Source organism: Rhinolophus ferrumequinum, chromosome 12, assembly GCF_004115265.2.
Source record: "Rhinolophus ferrumequinum isolate MPI-CBG mRhiFer1 chromosome 12, mRhiFer1_v1.p, whole genome shotgun sequence".
NCBI lineage: Eukaryota > Metazoa > Chordata > Mammalia > Chiroptera > Rhinolophidae > Rhinolophus > Rhinolophus ferrumequinum.
Genome location: NC_046295.1, coordinates 33,254,114 through 33,272,600, shown reverse-complemented (window position 1 = coordinate 33,272,600; position 18,487 = coordinate 33,254,114). Strand labels below are relative to the sequence as shown.

The window sequence follows — 18,487 nt, the reverse complement described above, 5'->3', positions numbered from 1 at the left end:
AGTTGATTTCATCCCAGCACAGGTACAAGGAGCACAGGCCTAATGGGTGGCCCACATTTTTATTAGCAATAATCTCTGCCACCTCCTGATTATCTAGAGAGTTAAGACCACATAATCATCCTCTACGTCACAGAGTGGAGGGAGAGGGGGAGGAAACAGGATAAGAGGTTCTAAATCCCTCCTAACACTTGCTTCTTCCCTATCAGCAAGATTAGAGCAGTCCAGAGCTGTCTGCATATGTGTTCAGACCCCGTAGGCAGGCTGGGCTGCCCAGGGCCCGAGGAGGGGGTCCCTCTGAGAGCAATGGCTGGGACCCCAGCTCTGTGGCCCAGGGCAGTCTAAGACAGTGCAGGGCACGTGATCCTTCCTCCTGGTGGCAGTGAGCAGACTGGAGACCCAACGACAGCCAGGAAGGAAAAGGAAGGGGTCTGCTGCTCGCAGCCATGCTGAAACAGAGCGAGAGGAGGCAGTCTTGGAGCTACAAACCCTGGAATACTACTGAGTGTGACAATGCACCCCATGCAGCAAACAACCAGCACCGCAGGAGCATCTGCTCCTTGGGGGGCTGTTCCGGCTCCCAGGGCAGCACCCTACCATGGACTGAGGGCAACTATAACTACTACATCGAGGAGGACGAGGATGGAGAGGAGGGGGAGGACTGGCAGGACGAGCTGGCAGAAGAGGACCAGCAGCCCGAGGCCGCCACCGCCGCCCAGCTGGAAGACCACACTGACTCTCCGGCTGTACTGTCGACACTGAACGTGAACGTGGGCGGCCAGAGCTACCGCCTGCACTACACCGAGCTGGCCTGCTACCCCAAGACTCGCCTGGGCCGCCTGGCCACCTCCACGAGCCGCAGCCGCCAGCTGGGCCTGTGCGACGAGTACGAGGCGCAGACGGACGAATACTTCTTCGACCGCGACCCGGCCGTCTTCCAGCTCATCTACAACTTCTACGTGTCTGGGGTACTACTGGTGTGTGACGAGCTGTGCCCGCGCAGCTTCCTGGAGGAGCTGGGCTACTGGGGCGTGCGGCTCAAGTACACGCCGCGCTGCTGCCGCATCTGCTTTGAGGAGCGGAGGGACGAGCTGAGCGAGCAGCTCAAGATCCAGAACGAGCTGCGCGCCCAGGCGCAGGCGGAGGAGGCCGAGGAGCTCTTCCGCGACTTGCGCTTCTATGGGTCGCAGCGGCGCCGCCTCTGGAACCTCATGGAGAAGCCTTTCTCGTCGGTAGCCGCCAAGGTCATCGGGGTGGCCTCTAGCCTCTTTGTGCTCATTTCCATCGTGGCGCTTACTCTCAACACGGTGGAGGAGATGCATCAGCACGCAGAGCAGGGCAGCCCGCGGCCCATCCTGGAGCACGTGGAGATGCTGTGTATCGCTTTCTTCACGCTGGAGTTCCTCCTGCGTCTCGCCTCCACGCCGGACCTGCGGCGCTTCACACGCAGCGCCCTCAACCTGGTGGACCTGGTGGCCATCCTGCCATTCTACCTGCAGCTGCTGATCGAATGCTTCACAGGCGAGGACCAGCAGCGCGGCAAAGGCTCGTCCCGCGAGCACGACCTTGAGACTGTGGGCAAGGTGGGCCAGGTACTGCGCCTCATGCGCCTCATGCGCATTTTCCGCATCCTCAAGTTGGCACGCCATTCCACCGGCCTGCGAGCCTTCGGCTTCACGTTGCGCCTGTGCTACCAGCAGGTGGGCTGCTTGCTGCTCTTCATCACCATGGGCATCTTTTCCTTCTCCGCTGCCGTCTACTCAGTGGAGCACGACGTTCCTGGCACCAACTTCACCAGCATCCCCCACTCCTGGTGGTGGGCCGCAGTGAGTACGGTGGCCCTGGGCTTTGTCACCCTCCTCCCCAGCCAGGCGGGAGCTGGCCCTCCCTTTCCTTGGTTATGAGCCACTTTGCCTTGTGCAAGGACCATGCCATCGCTGCCTTAACAGAAACGGGTGGGTGTTAGAGGGTTGGAAAGACATAGACACTGTAGTCCAGTAAGTAACTGAATATGACTTGCTCCTAGGACTCTCCAAATCTAGATTGGGTTTTAAACTCCTTGACAGACAGATTTTAAGGGGGAGTCATTGTTGATGCATGTGGGAAACTTCCTCATCATCATTCTTGTTATTTGTCACTCAGTGAACACCTATTGTCCAGAGTAGTTTATAAGTTTATCTTAACCCCGAGGTGGTTATGACGGCTATTTCTATTTAAAACAGGACAACTTGGAAGTGGCTTCAATTTTTTAAGGAAACTGTAGACTTACTCTGTAGAGGAAGTGAGATTTGGCTAAACACCGTCAAGCCTAACTGAAATCCTACTGGTTCTAGTTAAATCTGAGTGCGTAAAGAAGCATCTAAAACTGAAACTTGCTCCAATGCCACTAAAATTCTTTCAGGACTGGATATTATTGCCCCATTTTACAGCTAGAGGAAATGATGCAGAGAGTTTGAGTGTAGACACACAGCTAGAGGTGGCAGAGCAAGGACTAAACCCTAAGTCTGTTCAGCTGCAAAATCCATGGCCTTTCCACACCCCAGTACTGCCTCTTTCATGCTTTAGTTCTTCTGCAGGCCTCACAGTTAATATGTTGGTTATTTTGTCATGCTTTCTTTGGTATTCGCCTTTTATAATAACTTACTCCATTTACTCACATACCTATATTTATGGGATGCTAGACTAAATCCCTGAATACCCATATCCCTGAAAATGCTGATTGGGTCTCCTCAGGTCAGTGAATAAGTTGACACGTGTATAGGGAAGAACTGGGCGTATGGTTTCTTTATTTTTTTTTTTAAAGTAGATTATTTGTAATGCCTTTAAAGACATTAAGCAAATATAACCAGTTTTTCCCATGTTAGAAAGTCTGTATTTTCAACATTAACATTGGGTGTGTCAGACCCCACAGTCTGGTGTGAACTGAGACGAACCAACCCAAGGCTCTATCATGTTTCCCCAAAAATAAGACCCAGCTGGACAATCAGCTCTAATGCATCTTTTGGAGCAAAAATTAATATAAGACCCAGTATTTATTATATTATATATAATATTGTATTATATTATGTTATATTATTATAAAGACCAGGTCTTATAGTAGAATAAGACCAGGTCTTATATTAATGTTTGCTCCAAAAGATGCATTAGAACTGATTGTCCAGCTAGGTCTTATTTTTGGGGAAACACAGTAACAGTGGATTGCAGTGGGATGGAGGATTTGGATTTAGATTCTATTCCCAGATCTGCCAGTAATGAACTGTGACTGTGAATAATGAGCTGTTATTACTTACTCCCTCACTCTCTGTCCTCAGTTTTCTCATCTCTAAAATAGGAGGATGGAGAGCTCTACAGTTCACTGAGTCTTCCTTCCCTGGAAATTGAGTGCTCATATGTACAACAGGATTTGTGAGCTTTCTTCATAGTGACAGGATGAAGTTAGGCTCTTCCAAATGAGCTAGCCAAATGCTGCGCCTCTGATCATGTTCCAAATAACAAAAGGTCATCCCCATAGTAGATAAACCCAGTGTACAGATCAAGCTGATAGAGGATGATTTGTCCCCAGCAACTGACATTTACTTTGGAGGCAAGTAAAGCGGGAAGGAAAAAGAGCAAATCTACACGCTGATGATATAATTCCAAGTTTTAGACAGTCAAGTTTCCATTCATCAAAATATCTCAGAAGGCTACATATATAAGCTGGGCTTAGTGGGTTCTTTGATACTCTATATTTTTAACCCACAAAAGTTTTTTTAGTTTGTATATTAAGATTTTCCTAAAATTTTTTAAATTACTTATTTTTTTCAGTTACAGTTGACATTCGTTGTTATTTTATATTAGTTTCAGATGTACAGCATAGTGGTTAGACTTTTATATATTTTACGCAGTGATCCCCTAGTACCCACCTGGCTCTAGACATAGTTGTTACAACATTATTGACTATATTCTCTGTACTGTACTTTACATCCCTCGTGACTGTTTTGTAACTACCAATTTGTATTTCTTAATTCCTTCACCTTTTGCACCCAGCTCCCCAACCTCTTCCCATCTGTCAACCATCAGTTTGTTCTCTGTATCTATGAGTCTGTTTCTGTTTTGTTTATTCATTTACTTTGTTTTTAGATTCCACATATAAGTGAGATCAGTCTGATTTATTTCACTTAGCATAATATCCTCTAGGTCCATCCATGTTGTCACAAATGGTAAGATTTCATTCCAGTTTTACAGCTGAGTAATATTCTATTGTGTGTGTGTGCATATGCATGTGTGTGTACGTGTGTGTGTGTGTGTGTGTGTGTATCATATCTTCTTTATCCAATCACCTATTGATGGGCACTTGGGATGCTTCCATGTCTTGGCTATTGTAAATAATGCTGCCATGAACATAGAGATGCATATATCTTTTCAAATTAGTGTGTTGGATTTCTTCAGATAAATACCCAGAAGTAGAATTGCTGGGTCATATGGTAATTCTATTTTTAATGTTTTGAGGAACCTCCAAACCATTTTTCATGGTGGCTATACCGGTTTATAATCCTACCAACAGTATATGAGGGTTCCCTTCTCTCTGCATATTCACCAACATTTGTTGTTTGCTGATTTATTGATGATAGCCATCCTGACAGGTAAGCAGTGATATCTCATTGTGGTTTTTTGCATTTCTCTGATGATTAGTGACGTTGAACAACTTTTCATATGTCTATTGGCCATCTGTATGTCCTCTTTGGAGAAATATCTATTCAGGTCCTCTGCCCATTTTTTAATTGGATTGTTTGTTTTTTTGGTGTTGAGTTGTATGAGTTCTTTATAAAGTTTGGATTTTAACCCCTTATTATATGTATCATTGGCGAATATCTTCTCCCATTCAGTAGGCTGCCTTTTGTTTTGTTAATTGTTTCCTTTGCTGTGCAAAAACTTTTTAGTTTGATTTTTATAAAAATTTTGTTGCTAATATTGGATTTTTTCTTTTGAAAAAATTTCCTGAAGTAAATGTCCATTAATCCCATTTAATTTCTTGATTTGTTTAACATACAATAATGTTTAGCATTTTCAAATTATCCCCCTTTTATAGTAACAAATTATTTTACTCAAGACCGGTGTTCTCCATAAATTTTACAATAAAAATGATATTGACATTCAGGTTTTATCTATATCTATATTTATATCTATAGATATGTAAATAGATAGACTTTTATTTTTTTTTACCAAAGCCAGCTATCTTTTGTGGCCCTTATCTCTATCAGGCACTATTTTCACAAGCCAAAACTTGCACATTTCAACTTTACCATTTTCCAACCTTAACTTTTACCAATGACCTTTGTCCATTTTATTAGCTGAGAATTATTTATACTAGTAAAAAGAATTGTGAGTTAGATAAAAGACTGATAACTTGTATTGGTTTCTAAACTAATCTATAAAAACAAGAAGAGCAATTCCCCTTGAACACTCGAGGACTACCGTATTCCTCAGGGTGGATTTTTATTAACCCAATTCTGCTGATGTTGCATATTGTGTACTCAGGGTTTGTAGCCTCAGTAGAGCAAAGAGAAAAGAACACTGTCCAAATGATGGAGACAAAATGTCTTGTCTCAAGTGGAATATAGCATTAGGAATGTAGACAGTGGAAATGCAATGGCTGTGCGCGATGTTAGAAGGATAGTGGATGGGGGAGGGGGTTGACTCAGTGTGAGGGATATAAATGATAAACGTCTAAGTATTACATTGTTTTGTGCACCTGAAACTAATAAAAAAAAAACAGGCAGTGACAAAAAAGTACAAAAAAAAAAGAAATGTCTCCTTCCTTATGTACATACAAAGTAAAAGGATGCAAAATATTAGGGCTAATTCCTCAAGTTACCCACAAAAATCCATAGTACTCATTCACTGAGCTAGAATTTGTTGAACATCTCCAGTTTGCCAAGTATTATTCTAAACACTAGGAATAGTGAGTGATTAAAAAAACAAAAAAAGGTGAAGTTCTTTCCCTCATGGAGTTTATGTTCTAAAGGAGAAAGATAATAATTTCAGGTATCAGTGTGTCTTGTATAGGACAATCAAATAGAGAGTGACTTGGATGGCAGAATCTACCTTTGGTGGGATGGTCAGAGAAGCCCTCTTGGAGAAGATCACATGTAGGTAAAATTTGAACAATGAGAAGAAACTCATCTAAATAGACATGACCAAATAGACATGAGAATCTGAGAAGTTGAATACTGGAAGTAACTCTGACCCAAAGATCTCCAAGCATTTTATTGATCATATATCTCATAATGAAAAAGTTTTTGAGCACACACCCATGATAAATGTGTAATTAGTTATTCATAAATTCTAAGTTATATATTGCCACAATAATGATAGATCACAAACCACCCCAAAACTCAATGGCTTAAAATGCCAAGCATTTCTTTAGCTCATGAGTTTGCAAGCCAGCAATTTAGACTTGTTTCAACTAGAAGGTTCTTCTCATTTGGCCTGATGTCAGTCACTCATATATCTGATGGTCAGCTTGTTGACAGCTAGGATGAAGGAGAAACCAGGCTACATGTCATCCTTCAGCAGACACGTATCGATGGCCATAACAAAGAAAGAGAGAGAGAGAGAGAGAGAGAGAGAGAGAGAGAGAGAGAGCCCAATCATGCAAACACTATATAAGTTTCTATTAATGCCATTTCCTCAACCCATCGCCCAAAACAAGTCACAAGGCCAATCTCAGAGTCAAAGGGCACACAGGTTAGCCCACACACTATCGGAAAGCAGTGCAAAGTTATATGGCACCGAGCTGGGATATAGGAGGATATAAAGAATTAGGTCCCATAATACAATCACTCTACTGCAGTAAGATATTCCTGCTGAAATATATCATACGCATCAGAAAACATACTCACACTGAATTTTTAAAGATGGGGTAAAGAGTAATAGGACCGATACTTTCCTCCTCCTCCGTCCCAGTGCTGAATCCCTTATGGTATAGCCATCCACATCACAAAACGATTCTCTACTCCATTCTTCTGCATGTGTTAGTGCTGTCAGACCACCTCAACTCTGACTTGCTTTTAAAAATCTTCCCTCTCTCTATGCCGAGGATCCTGCAACCATCCTCTGTTCAACTCAGGGTTTTAAGAGGAATACAGTAATTTTCATCATTGTGACTTCTCCTCCAGCTACAAAACAAATCCCTCATGGACACTAATGTCTGCAAATGTTCATGCATTAGGATATAAGATAGACCGGTCCTGCTCGTCTGTCAAATGGCGGTCCTTTGTGAGCACTAATGGAATAGCAAACATATGTAAACTGCTAGCCTGTAGTACATCTGAAATAAATAGAAGCTACTATATCTGACTAGTTAATAGTCTTTATCACATGGAAGCAATAACCTTTGCTTCCAGATTCATTTTGGGAAAAATAAAACAGAAGTGATTCCTTCCTTACTGGGGAAAGAGAGAGACTGTGAGACGTACAAAAGGGTTAGCTGTTCTATCGTGGGAGGGCTTCTGAGTGTCCAGATAAATAGGCCCACACTTGGAGCGGCTCCAGCCATAATGGGGGCTCTCAGGGTTGCCTGGGTGTGGGAACTGCATGGCACAGCTCAACGAGAACAATTAGCTCTATGATGAAGCTGTAATCACTGGCCTCCAGCGTGGCTATGTTTTTAAGGAGAAAAGGACAATTGGACTGTTCAACAAACCATTTCCTTCTGAGCTTAGCAGAGCAACTTAAAGCTGTAGAAACCAAATAGGAAACTATGTCATGAACTCATTCCTTCAAAAAATAACAAAAACTCTTCAAAAAGAAAACTGACCTCTAGCTGAGGCATCAGATAATTGTGCCCCAGAGACCTTGCTCCTATCTTTGTCTTAACGTATGATATCATTTCCTTGCAAATAAGTGGTACTTACAAGATCACTGAGCTTTATTTTATTTTTATTGATTGCTTGCTTTGAGGAACTGATTGGGAAGATGAATTAGTCAAGTTAGAATCAGGAAAACAGGAAACTGTGTGGGTGTTTTAAAGAGGGAACTTCATAGAGGGAAATAGATACATGGGGTTAGAAGGCTAGAAGCAAAAAGGAGAAACCAAGATAACCCAAAGATTGGTAACTGTAGGTAACAGCGATCGGCCCTAGAATTGGAGGAACAAGCAGAAGAAGGTAGAGCCACCAAAACCAAGCAGTACAGAGGAGGAAACTGTGTAGCTGTTGTAGGGACCTTGAAGATGACAGCATGAGGTCGGTGCCACCTGTGCTGAAAGATGCCTGCGCCACAGAGAGCTGCTATTGGAGGATGGTAACAGAGACAGAAGCAGGAACAGAGCCCCTTATCTCCTCCTCGCACCTTCCAGTCTCCCAACAGTGCCTCTCATTGGCAGAACATAACCGGAAGACAGTGGGCAAAGGAATCTGGGAAATGTCCTTTGCAGACTCCTGGCTGCAGAGTTACAGAATAGAGTACAGAAGAAGGTCGGGTTTGAGACTGAGAGACCACAGGTAAATGTCTGCCACAGAAGGCGTTCAGGTTCTCCTAGCTCCTTCAGAAACAGCACAGGAGCTATAAATGGGGCAAAGGCAATCGGGCACCTCCATGACTTTTGAGCTTGTGGACTCCTGATTTGGAGGTGGTCCCCTTTCATGTCTTTAAACTATGCTCCTCCTGTTTGACCAATATGACTTGAGTGGGACGTGACAGAATTGTAGAGGGCAGGGAGAAGTACCAGGTAAGCTGAAGAGGCAGAAGGCATTGTGAGGGGTGGATTAATAGATCCTGAACTTGCCTTAGCTTTTGCATGCTTCCTCCTTATTGTACAACTTACATACATGTCCGAGCTGCAACATACTGATGAGGCTGGTTGTTCTCTTCAAGGTAGTCACCCATGACCTGATTCTAACCGTGCTTCCACTCACTGATCAAAACATTCTCTGAATTCCACTGAGGAATTATCTTTAGAGCCTGTGACATAATCCATTTGCCTGGTAATGGAGCTCAATTTTTACCTTGTTGAGGGTGGAGTCAATATTTTTAAATAGTCAAGACCCTTGAGTTTAAGATTGGCAACTAAAGTTAACCCTTGAGGTGGTTAACCTCTAGTGGAGGCGAGGCACCACATAATTGGGCCCTAATTGTGGCCCAGCAAGACCACTCGTTTCAAGGTCATGCCACTGAATCCTCCGTGCAGATTATAATCCAAAAGAGGAATTCCTAAAATATTTGTAGCAACAGCAGCACAGATAGGCTAAGTATTGCCTTTGAAGCTAAATCCTTTGAAGGACTGAGTTACGTAATTGAGGTATGTAATAATTTTTGCCAGAAAACGTTAGTCTTTACTACTTTAAATTCTTTAGGTGAACTATTTTGAAACATTGGTTTTATTTCCTGGGATCATAATTCCTAGATGCATAGATTACTGGCAGCCAAGGTTTAATCCAGCCCTCGTACATTATGAAGGAAACAAAACATTCATTTTTTGTTGAACGAGAAATTCAACTGTAGTCATTCTAAAGTTTTAGAGAAAAACTGGATGCGTGTCCTCCTCTGGCCTGGTCATGTTTAACTAACCAGAATCTGCTGATTAGTTATTGAGCTGCTGGGGGTAAGTCATGTTCTGGGGTTTGGAAGCCAAAGGCTAGGGAACAATATGTAAGTTTTCAACGGAATGGTCATCTTGCAATTTACAGAATGGCTGAGCCAGCCAGTTTTTTCAGGATATTAAGATGGACTGTAGAAATTTTGGTCACATTTCCAAGCCCCAACTCCTGCCAAAGTGAGAACTCACTCTGAGTTCACATGGGTCAGTCTGGGCCTTCAATTTTTAATTTCTCTCATCCAGAGAGAAACGGTTTGGACTGTGGAATGTGGAACAAAAGCTCCCTAAAGCCAAGGAATCCTGAGTTCCTGTTGGAGCCAAGGAGCAAGCAGATTACTGGTTGAGTCCAATTATCCATAAAACTGACAATGCATAAATTAGCTATGCATTTTGAACAAATTCTTCAGCACCAGTCATACAGAGCCTCCTAGCAGGAGACATCTTTTCTCTAAAAATGGAGATCCAAGATATACAACAATATTTACACCATATTATGCAGATCAAGTACTTGATCTTCCTTAAGCCCATTCTCTTTGTTTTCGACTTTTCACTCAAAGTTCAGCCAAAAATATTAAAAAAAAAAAAAAAAAAAAAAAAGATGCTGAGTTTGGGAGTGAAGCAAAGCCAGCATGGGTATCGATTGGAAGTTTTAAAATGGCTCTTGGTCTCAATCATTGTACTCCCTCTGTATCCTAGACCTACCCCATCAATCTGCACCCTTGAGGGGCTGGTTTACCTCAAAGCCTCTGCTTTGGCCCTTCACGGATGCTTGCTGTTCTAAAACTACCCTTTCTGTCACTCCCCCCTATATCCAGATTCCGGGTAGGCATCCTCCAGGGAATGGAGGCTGACTAACCCTTCATACAGAGGTGTGAGTGACGCTGTGACACGTGAAAGCTATTGTTCAGTCCCCACACCTGGACAGAGAGATCTGACTCAAGTTCTTTTACTTTTGGTGTGGCCAGTGACAAGGAACACACACACACAAACGTGAGCATACTTTGAGATTAACCCACGATCTCACTTCATCACAGCCTCTCCTCACCCTTTGGCCCAGGAGGTAGGAAAAAAGTCTCTCCCGGAGCCAGAGTATGTCCCACCCAATGCCCCTCACAGGGCATTGCGCAGGAGCCCGGAAGGAGCCTGTCTCCACAGCGCTGGTCTAATAAGCAGGAGAACTAACATCCTCACTCACACCCCCTCTGCCAGGCACTCCTTCAATTCACAGAACAACCCTATGAGGTAGGTACTGTTATTCCCCCTGCATTTCACAAGCAGAAACAGGCAGAGAAAATTTAGGTGACTTGCCCAAGGCACACAGCTGGGAAGTGGATTCAAACTCACGTGGCCTAGTGCCATACCTGTCTCCTTCACCTGGTCTCCACCATCCTGCCTCCCTTAGATGCTTGCTTGTGTGCTTCTACCATGAGAAGAGGCAGCCCATCCCTCCGCAGGTCTCTCACCAGTGATGGAGCAGCGAGAGGTGGTGCGTGCCCCAGCCCAGAGGAGAGGTGCAGACTTTCTCAGGTTGTGGGCTGGATGGAACTGCGGTTCCAATCACGCCACCAGATTTGCCCAGCTGTCCCACTTCTCCATTTCATTCTAACTTATCACACTTACTCTAAATTCAAACTAACCCTTACATCATCACAACAAAAATGTTTGCATTTCTAAACTAAAGGCCGTCTTGGATGACTTCGTACATTTTACTTCCATCCGCCGGAAAATTGTGGCAACAACAACACAAATCGATGAAGCACACAGGTGGCGCTGGGAGTTGTGCAATGCACAGTTTTTCAACTCAGCAACAGCCCTGCCTAAAAGGCTTCTGGTAATTTAGCCAATAGTCTGGGGGACCAAAGGGACTCATAGTACATGAGGCATACAAAACAGGCCCCGAGAGATTTTCCTGGGTTTTTCTCTAGCTACACTGATAACTAGTCCCATGGGAATCTGCATGTTAAAACAGAAACTTGTTAACCTAAATAAATTTCTAATTAGTGGACTCTAAAGCAGTCTGACAAGAGCGATGGGAAGGATTTCAGGTAGGGTAAACATATCTTTGGTTGGGATGTCTTACAAAACTGTCCCTTAGCAAAATAATGAGCGTGTGTTTCTCCAGACATTTCCAATTAAAGCCCCTTTATATAAAATATCTCATTTGAACTACATAATAACTCAGAGAAGTATTATAATTGTCTCCATTTTAAAGATGAGAGAACAGTGGAGGAGGTTGTTTAATGACTTTTGTGTGCCCGATACCGTTATTAAGTAGTTTGTATACATTTCTTACTTAGTCTTCACAAGAATCCCGATAGGTAATATCCTCCTGTTTTTGATGAACCAAGACTTAGCTACTCTGAATGTTTTGCCCAAGGTCACTCTGCTGGGAAGGGTCAGAGTCAGGACTTGAATCCAGGTCTGACTGGTTCTAAGCCCCAGCTCTTTTCAGCGTGGAGATCAAGTAGGCAAAACTAGGGACCCCAGCCCTAAAGCTGGCCCAAGCTGAGAGGAGGCAAAGACCAACATTTATTGAGCCCATTCTACACCAGGGACTTCACACGTTATCTTATATGCTCTTTAAAACCACCCTTTAAAGTAGATATGTCTCCCCTGTATGATACAAAAGAAAATTTATAAGTGATAATCAGGATTTAATCACAGGTCTTTCAGCTCCAAAGCTTATGTTCTTTCCATGACACAGATACCGAACTTTCTGGTACCTCCTCAAGCTGACTCCATGGATGCTGTGACGTGCCCCCCGTGCACTTTCAGGGAGACAGAGGCCACTCTCAGGAGACAGTGCCTGTTCTCTCCCTTTCTTCTCCTCCCTTACGGTGCTAACAACTCCGTCCCACTTTTCTCCTGTACAGGTGAGCATCTCCACTGTGGGCTATGGAGACATGTACCCGGAGACCCACCTGGGCAGGCTTTTCGCCTTCCTCTGCATCGCTTTCGGGATCATCCTCAATGGGATGCCAATTTCCATCCTCTACAACAAATTCTCCGATTACTACAGCAAGCTCAAGGCTTATGAGTACACCGCCATACGAAGGGAAAGGGGAAACGTGGACTTCGTGCAGAGAGCCAGGAAGAAGATGGCTGAGTGTTTGGCTAGAAGCAACCCACAGCCTACCCCAAGGCAAGAGAATTCATGGTCCCTAGGATGTGTGGCTGACAGATCCCTGACCTTCGAGGCTTCCTTTTTTTAATTATCAGGATTGGCAGTGAAAGGACACGTGAGGCAGACATACCCAAAGGGCATTAAGTTCATGAAGTTCTACCTCTAGAAATGTTCATTTTACCCCAAACTTGGACTGCCTCATATTGTGTTGTGTGAGAGTCTGACCTTCCCAATGACCCTGATATTGAAAACTCCTTGAGAGAAACAACATCTTAGATTTCTCTTGTAGTTTCTAATGGCTTCTCAATAAATATTTTTGGACTTGAGTTGACTTGAGAAGAATTTCCTGAAAGAAAAAAAATCCTTAATTTTCCAAAGACAGTGTTGTAGCAGGAACTGTATGAGCTTTGGAGTTAGACCCGCCTCAGTCAGAAGCCCAGGTCTACCAGCTGTCGGATTCGGGGCGAGTTACTTTAACTGTCTGAGCCTCAGTTTCTTCAATTGTAAAGTGTAGGTAATAAGACCTACCTTGTAATACGAACATGGAGGGGGGGAGATAATATCTGTAAATGCTCAATAAATGGAGGCTGTTAAGACTCTTCGAGTGGGTGTTGTCTAGTAGATTCTCTAGACTGAAGGTTCTCAACCGAGGAGATTTTGTCATTGTCTACTCCCCTCCCCCAACCCCGAGACATTTGACAGTTTCTAGAGATGCTTTGGTTGTCACCATTGTGAAGGAGGATGAGAGGGCTACTGGCATCCAGTCAGTAGAGTCCTGGGATGCTGCTACACAGTCACAGGACAGCTCCACAGCGAAGAATGACCTGACCCAAAACGGCAATAGAGCCAAAGTTGAGAAAGCTTGGTCTAGAGTTAACACACGAGCTCCCAGACTTGATCTGTGAAAGATGCTGAAGTGTGCTAATCCTCCTTCCCTTGATAGGAGTTCCCACATGTCCTCATCTCTCCGGGCCTCCTTTCCCTTACCTTTCCAGGAAAGAACAAAAATAAACAAAAAGAACCTCTGCCTTTTGTGGACTGTTCTGAGCCGAGCACTTAACAAAGGGCATTAAATAGATGTGGTCCTCTGCTCTGGGCTCCATCCGTGGGTCAGGAAAACCATTTCCCACAGCGTGTCCATCCTTTCTCTCCCTTGCCCCCTTTTCCTAATTCCTTCCTCCCTCCACAGGCCTATTAGAAATTGAAGTCCCGGAAATGAACGGTTTGTTTGCACTGAGCCAACAGAGATTGCCCCCGTTACTTGAGCTTTTGCAATGCTGACCATCAAATTCATTTCAGGGCATGACTGGACTTACACTTCTGTTATAAAAATAATGGTAATTGTTTTTGTGCATTCTTACAATAACAGGCACTATGGGTTGTGTTGTATAATATATAACTTCATTTAATCCTTAATACACGCCTAAATAAGGTATTACATTCCTTTTTATTTAGGAAGAAACACAAGCTCAGAGAGGTTAAGTAATTCACCGAGTTGACACAGTCAGTAAATGGTGGGACTGGATTTTCAGCCCTGGTCTGTCTGACCCCTCAGGCTCTTGCTCAAAATCTAAACTTGTAATTCTCAAATTGCATCAGTATCACCTGGAGGGCTTGCTGGGGCCACTCCTGGAGTCTCTGACTCAGTAGGTCTAGGTGATACCCAAGGCTCTGCATTTCTACCAAGTACCAGGTGATGCTATTGGTTCAGGGACCACATTCTGAGAACCGCAGGGTGTAAATCACTTCACTCTGCACCTCCCGTGAGAAGCTATGAGTATAAAACTAGGGTGCAGCTGGGGACACTAGATTTAGATCTCCCTCTCCTTTACTCTGAAGCACCCTTAACACCATCATAAGTGACGTTATGATGGTATCTGAAGGGTGAACAGAAGCTCTACTATTGGAAGGTTGCTGGATAAAATACAGGATGCCCGAGTAAATTTGAACTTCAGATAAATAACAAATGATTTTAAGACGTATGTCCCAAATATTGCATGGTATATACTTCCATTAACAAATTATCTCTTGTTTATCTGCAATTCAAATTTAACTGGGCATCCTGTATTTTCATTTGCTAAATCTGGCACCCCTTTACTATTGCTTTTGAGAGACAAAGTTTCCTTACATGGATGGAAATTACCCCCAAGTCCTAAAATCAGGACCCTCAGCCAAGGGGGACTTCTCTTCCCTCTTGTCAAATAAGAGGGAGGAATTTTGAATCAGGCTCCTTGCCAGGAAGAATTATGAAAACAGAGTTGCAACAGGCCAGAGGTCGGCGCACAGCTTATGTAACCACCTGACAGGCTCAAAGCAGCAGCTGCCCCGTCCAGTCTACCTCCAGCCTTCCAGCTCCTTCTGAGGGCTCCGTGGGAGGGGCGTGCTGGTGAAGGGCATCTGCTGGGGCTGCTAAGGGCGCAGAGACTGAGAAGGGCCAGCGCCCCTCACCCCTCCCGCTGCTCCAGGCCCAGGGAGAAGACCCTGACCAGCCCAACAGAGGAGGCTCCCTGAGGAGAGGGGTGGGGGCGGTAGGGGAAGCGTGGGGGAGGCCTTGCTTAGGAAGATGAACCTTTCCAGGTCCCTGGGAGGGGATCTGGCAAATGACGGCAGCCCCATCTCACTGGCCACATCTGCTCAGACAGCTGTGCTCTGCCTCCCAAGAGAATGAGACTGACAGACAGAAGGGAGTGAAAACAAAAGCACCAGCATTCCATGAGCTCCAGTGTGCTCCAGGCACAGAACCAGCATCATTTAATCCTTCAATAGCCCTAGGAAGTAGATTTCAAGGTAGTCCCTTACAAGGGCTTAGCCACACTGAACTTGAAATACTCTTTGGATCTGGATTTAAACCTGGGTCTGCCATTTACTGTGAGGTTGAACCATGTGCAATTGCCATTTTCATTTTAAAAAAAGGGCTGAATCGTTGGCAATTTCATACGGTTGTGTGGTTACTTAATTTCTCTAAGCCTCAGTTTCTGCATCATTAAAATGGAGATGATAATAGTGTCTTCCACAGGGTTGTGGCAGTAATGAAATGGCATACGTATTCTAAACCCTTAGCACACTGTTTGGCTCATGTGAAGAACTGAATAAATGTGAGCTGTAATTATCATCATCATTAATATTTTGCTGGCTGCGCAGAAAACCGTACAAGCCCAGATAGAGTTGCTTGTCATCAAGGAGAGGATTCTGTGGGTGGAGACAGCTTTTGATCCTATTGCCAGCCCCCCTAGCCCATCCAGAGCCACGCACAAGGATCCAGACCACTCTATCCCACAGAACTTGTGAAAGCGATGGAAACATTAAGTACTATTTAATACAATACAGCCATGTGTGACTGTTGAGCACTTGAAATGCAGCTAGTGTGATTCAAGAACTAAATTTTAAGATTTACTTAATTTTAATTAATTTCATGTACAATGTTAGTGACCACACATAGCTAAAGGCTGCCATGTTGGACAATGCGGTTGTAGGCCTTACTTCTGCCCTCCGGGGGGCATTTGCTCTGGGGTCAGGAGGGGTGCTTGCCTGTTGGGGGGAGTGGGACTGAGAAAAGAAGAAAATATAGCAGTTCTCCTGTTCTAGCTCAGGGGCGGGGAAGAGTTTCCAGGTCACCACAGATGGCACTGGAAGCAAAGGTGCTAATGAGATTGGTGGCTTGGAACGGCCTCCTTTGTTAAAGAAGAAAGGAAATATAACCTTCCAAAGCATGTGCAACAACAAAAGAGCTCGAATAGGACCGTCTCCGTCATTTTAGTGGGTCCCAACCTTTATCCGGAGCAGCTTGGGCTCCCTCACTTGGGCTAGCCCGAGACCTTCTTAACCTCCTAACCCAAACTGGATGAAACACAGTTCCTTTATGTTAACCTCAGCTTCAAGGATATAAGTGCACATGTTCACAAGAAATCTTTCTTAAAATTAATGGAAAATATTAGGTTACTACCCACCCCGCCAAAAAAAAAAGTTCCCAAAGAGTCTAAGTCTAGGAAAGTAGGTTTACGTTTTTGCTGAGTTTTAAACTCTCTTCTCCCAGGCTGATGCCCTGGCCACCCAAACCAAGATAAATGTGGCTCCCTGCACCTCAGTGCTCCCTCTTCCCTCCCTGTTCAACTCTGATGGGACATCCTTAAAACTCACATGTAATCTACTTTATATGTCTATTCTTGTGCTGGGTCTTCTCCATCTGTCTGTCTAGAGCCACTATTCTGCCGTGCTGCATGGTCCAAGGGGTCTGTCTTCCGTGTCTGTAACACCCAGGCTCCCTTGTCCTCGGCAGGATATCTGCGGATGAGAGGAGAGACCGTTTTGGGTATTTACTCCCCACCCTCTCCCTGTGTGCAGTAGCCCGGGCAGTGGCTGAGTTCCTGTGGCCACGACTCAGTCGAGCAGCCTTCCTGATTGGCCACAGCACGCACAGGTCCCAGGAATACCTTCCCCTCCTGTCGGCCTTTCAGGTGTACGAGCGGCAATGGCCCCTTGCATTGCTAGTCACTGATTATCTCACCACCCCTTGTCAGTTCGCTTAACCCTGCCCACACCTTTGTAAATCTCTGTAAATAAATCCCTTGAGTGCCACCGATTTCCCACTGGAACCCTGACTTAGCACATCTTGTCTACCTTAGGAGAAACATATTGCTCCTATTCCCCAAATCACCACCAAAAAGAGGAGCATGTTGACCTGAGGATTCATGCTTCCCAACACATCACCCAGACTGAGAAACACAGCCCTTGGATTTATAGACCAGGAAGCATATTCAACTCACAGATGCTTGGTAGGGCAGTGATGATTGGCGTCTTTAAGTGCCAATAAATGATTCATTCTTCTTGTCCAAGTCTCCGCTCTTTTTAGGAGCAATGTTCAATGACTCAATCTGTTGAGTTCCCTTCCCCAGCCCCATCCCACACATACTAATGACTTTTCATGACTACATGATGGAACAGTGTGCATAAAATGAGTTGGACTATATTCACCTCGGGACAGAAGGTGTCCTCTGAGGACATCAAAAAATCATCTTGGCCAGACTCCTACGGTCACTTAGGTAAGGTTTTATTAACCTTGTTTTGTAAGTGATATAACTGAGACCCAGAGCAGAAATGTGCCCAGAGATGACAAACGTCTATTTCCCATACTGCCATCCCCTCTCCTATGCCCACAGCAGACATTCAGCCACTTTACCCTCTCCCGTTGGAGAGCCTTCTCATCACATTTCTCTAGCAGCCAGTGCAAATCTGTCAGAGTTGATGCTCAAGACCTGCCTGCTGTCCTGGCCTGTGCTCAGACTTTAAAAACTAGGAGGTAGGACTAGAAATCAGTCTCTATCACCTCCCAGTACACTGTTCTTTTTGAAGGATTTTGCTATAAATCCAGAAAACTTGTGCAGACTATACTCATGCTATCCTTAATACTGTTAAGCCTTTGTAATTGAACCTACCCAAGCCTCCGTTTCTACATAATATGGAGGCTATTAAGACCTTCCAGTGATGATTAACTTATAAAAGCAGAGTACCTAACACAATATCTATCATATAGTAGATGCTTGGTTCCTGGTAGCTTTTATTATTCATTCTTTATAAACAGAATGTCAGCGATGTCCACCATCCAGAGTATGCTCTTCTGTGGTGCTCATTCGGGTCCATGATCATTGGTTTATTCACAAATATTTCAGTTCTCCTGGAAGTAGACTGTATCTCTCTGCCACATTTAAGTTATATGTGGCCAAGTGGCTTGCCTTGGCCAAACAAATGTGAGCAAAACAAACATGCATTACTTCTGGGCAGAAGTACTTAAT

General features: G+C 44.4%; 1 protein-coding gene across 1 annotated transcript; it reads left to right on the top strand.

The window, feature by feature from the left end:
* Positions 1-443: 443 nt before the first annotated feature.
* On the top strand, positions 444-12,786 carry KCNV2 (potassium voltage-gated channel modifier subfamily V member 2). Its single transcript, XM_033122013.1, has 2 exons — positions 444-1,823; positions 12,448-12,786. Exons 1-2 carry the CDS (start codon positions 444-446, stop codon positions 12,784-12,786), a joined length of 1,719 nt encoding a protein of 572 aa, XP_032977904.1.
* The last annotated feature ends 5,701 nt before the right edge of the window (positions 12,787-18,487 follow it).

Excerpts from the sequence above, each read along its gene's own strand:
- KCNV2 (XM_033122013.1), top strand. The coding sequence starts at position 444 with ATGCTGAAACAGAGCGAGAGGAGGCAGTCTTGGAGCTACAAACCCTGG. Across the intron at positions 1,824-12,447 it reads ACTCCTGGTGGTGGGCCGCA|GTGAGCATCTCCACTGTGGG; the intron begins GTGAGTACGGTG and ends TCTCCTGTACAG.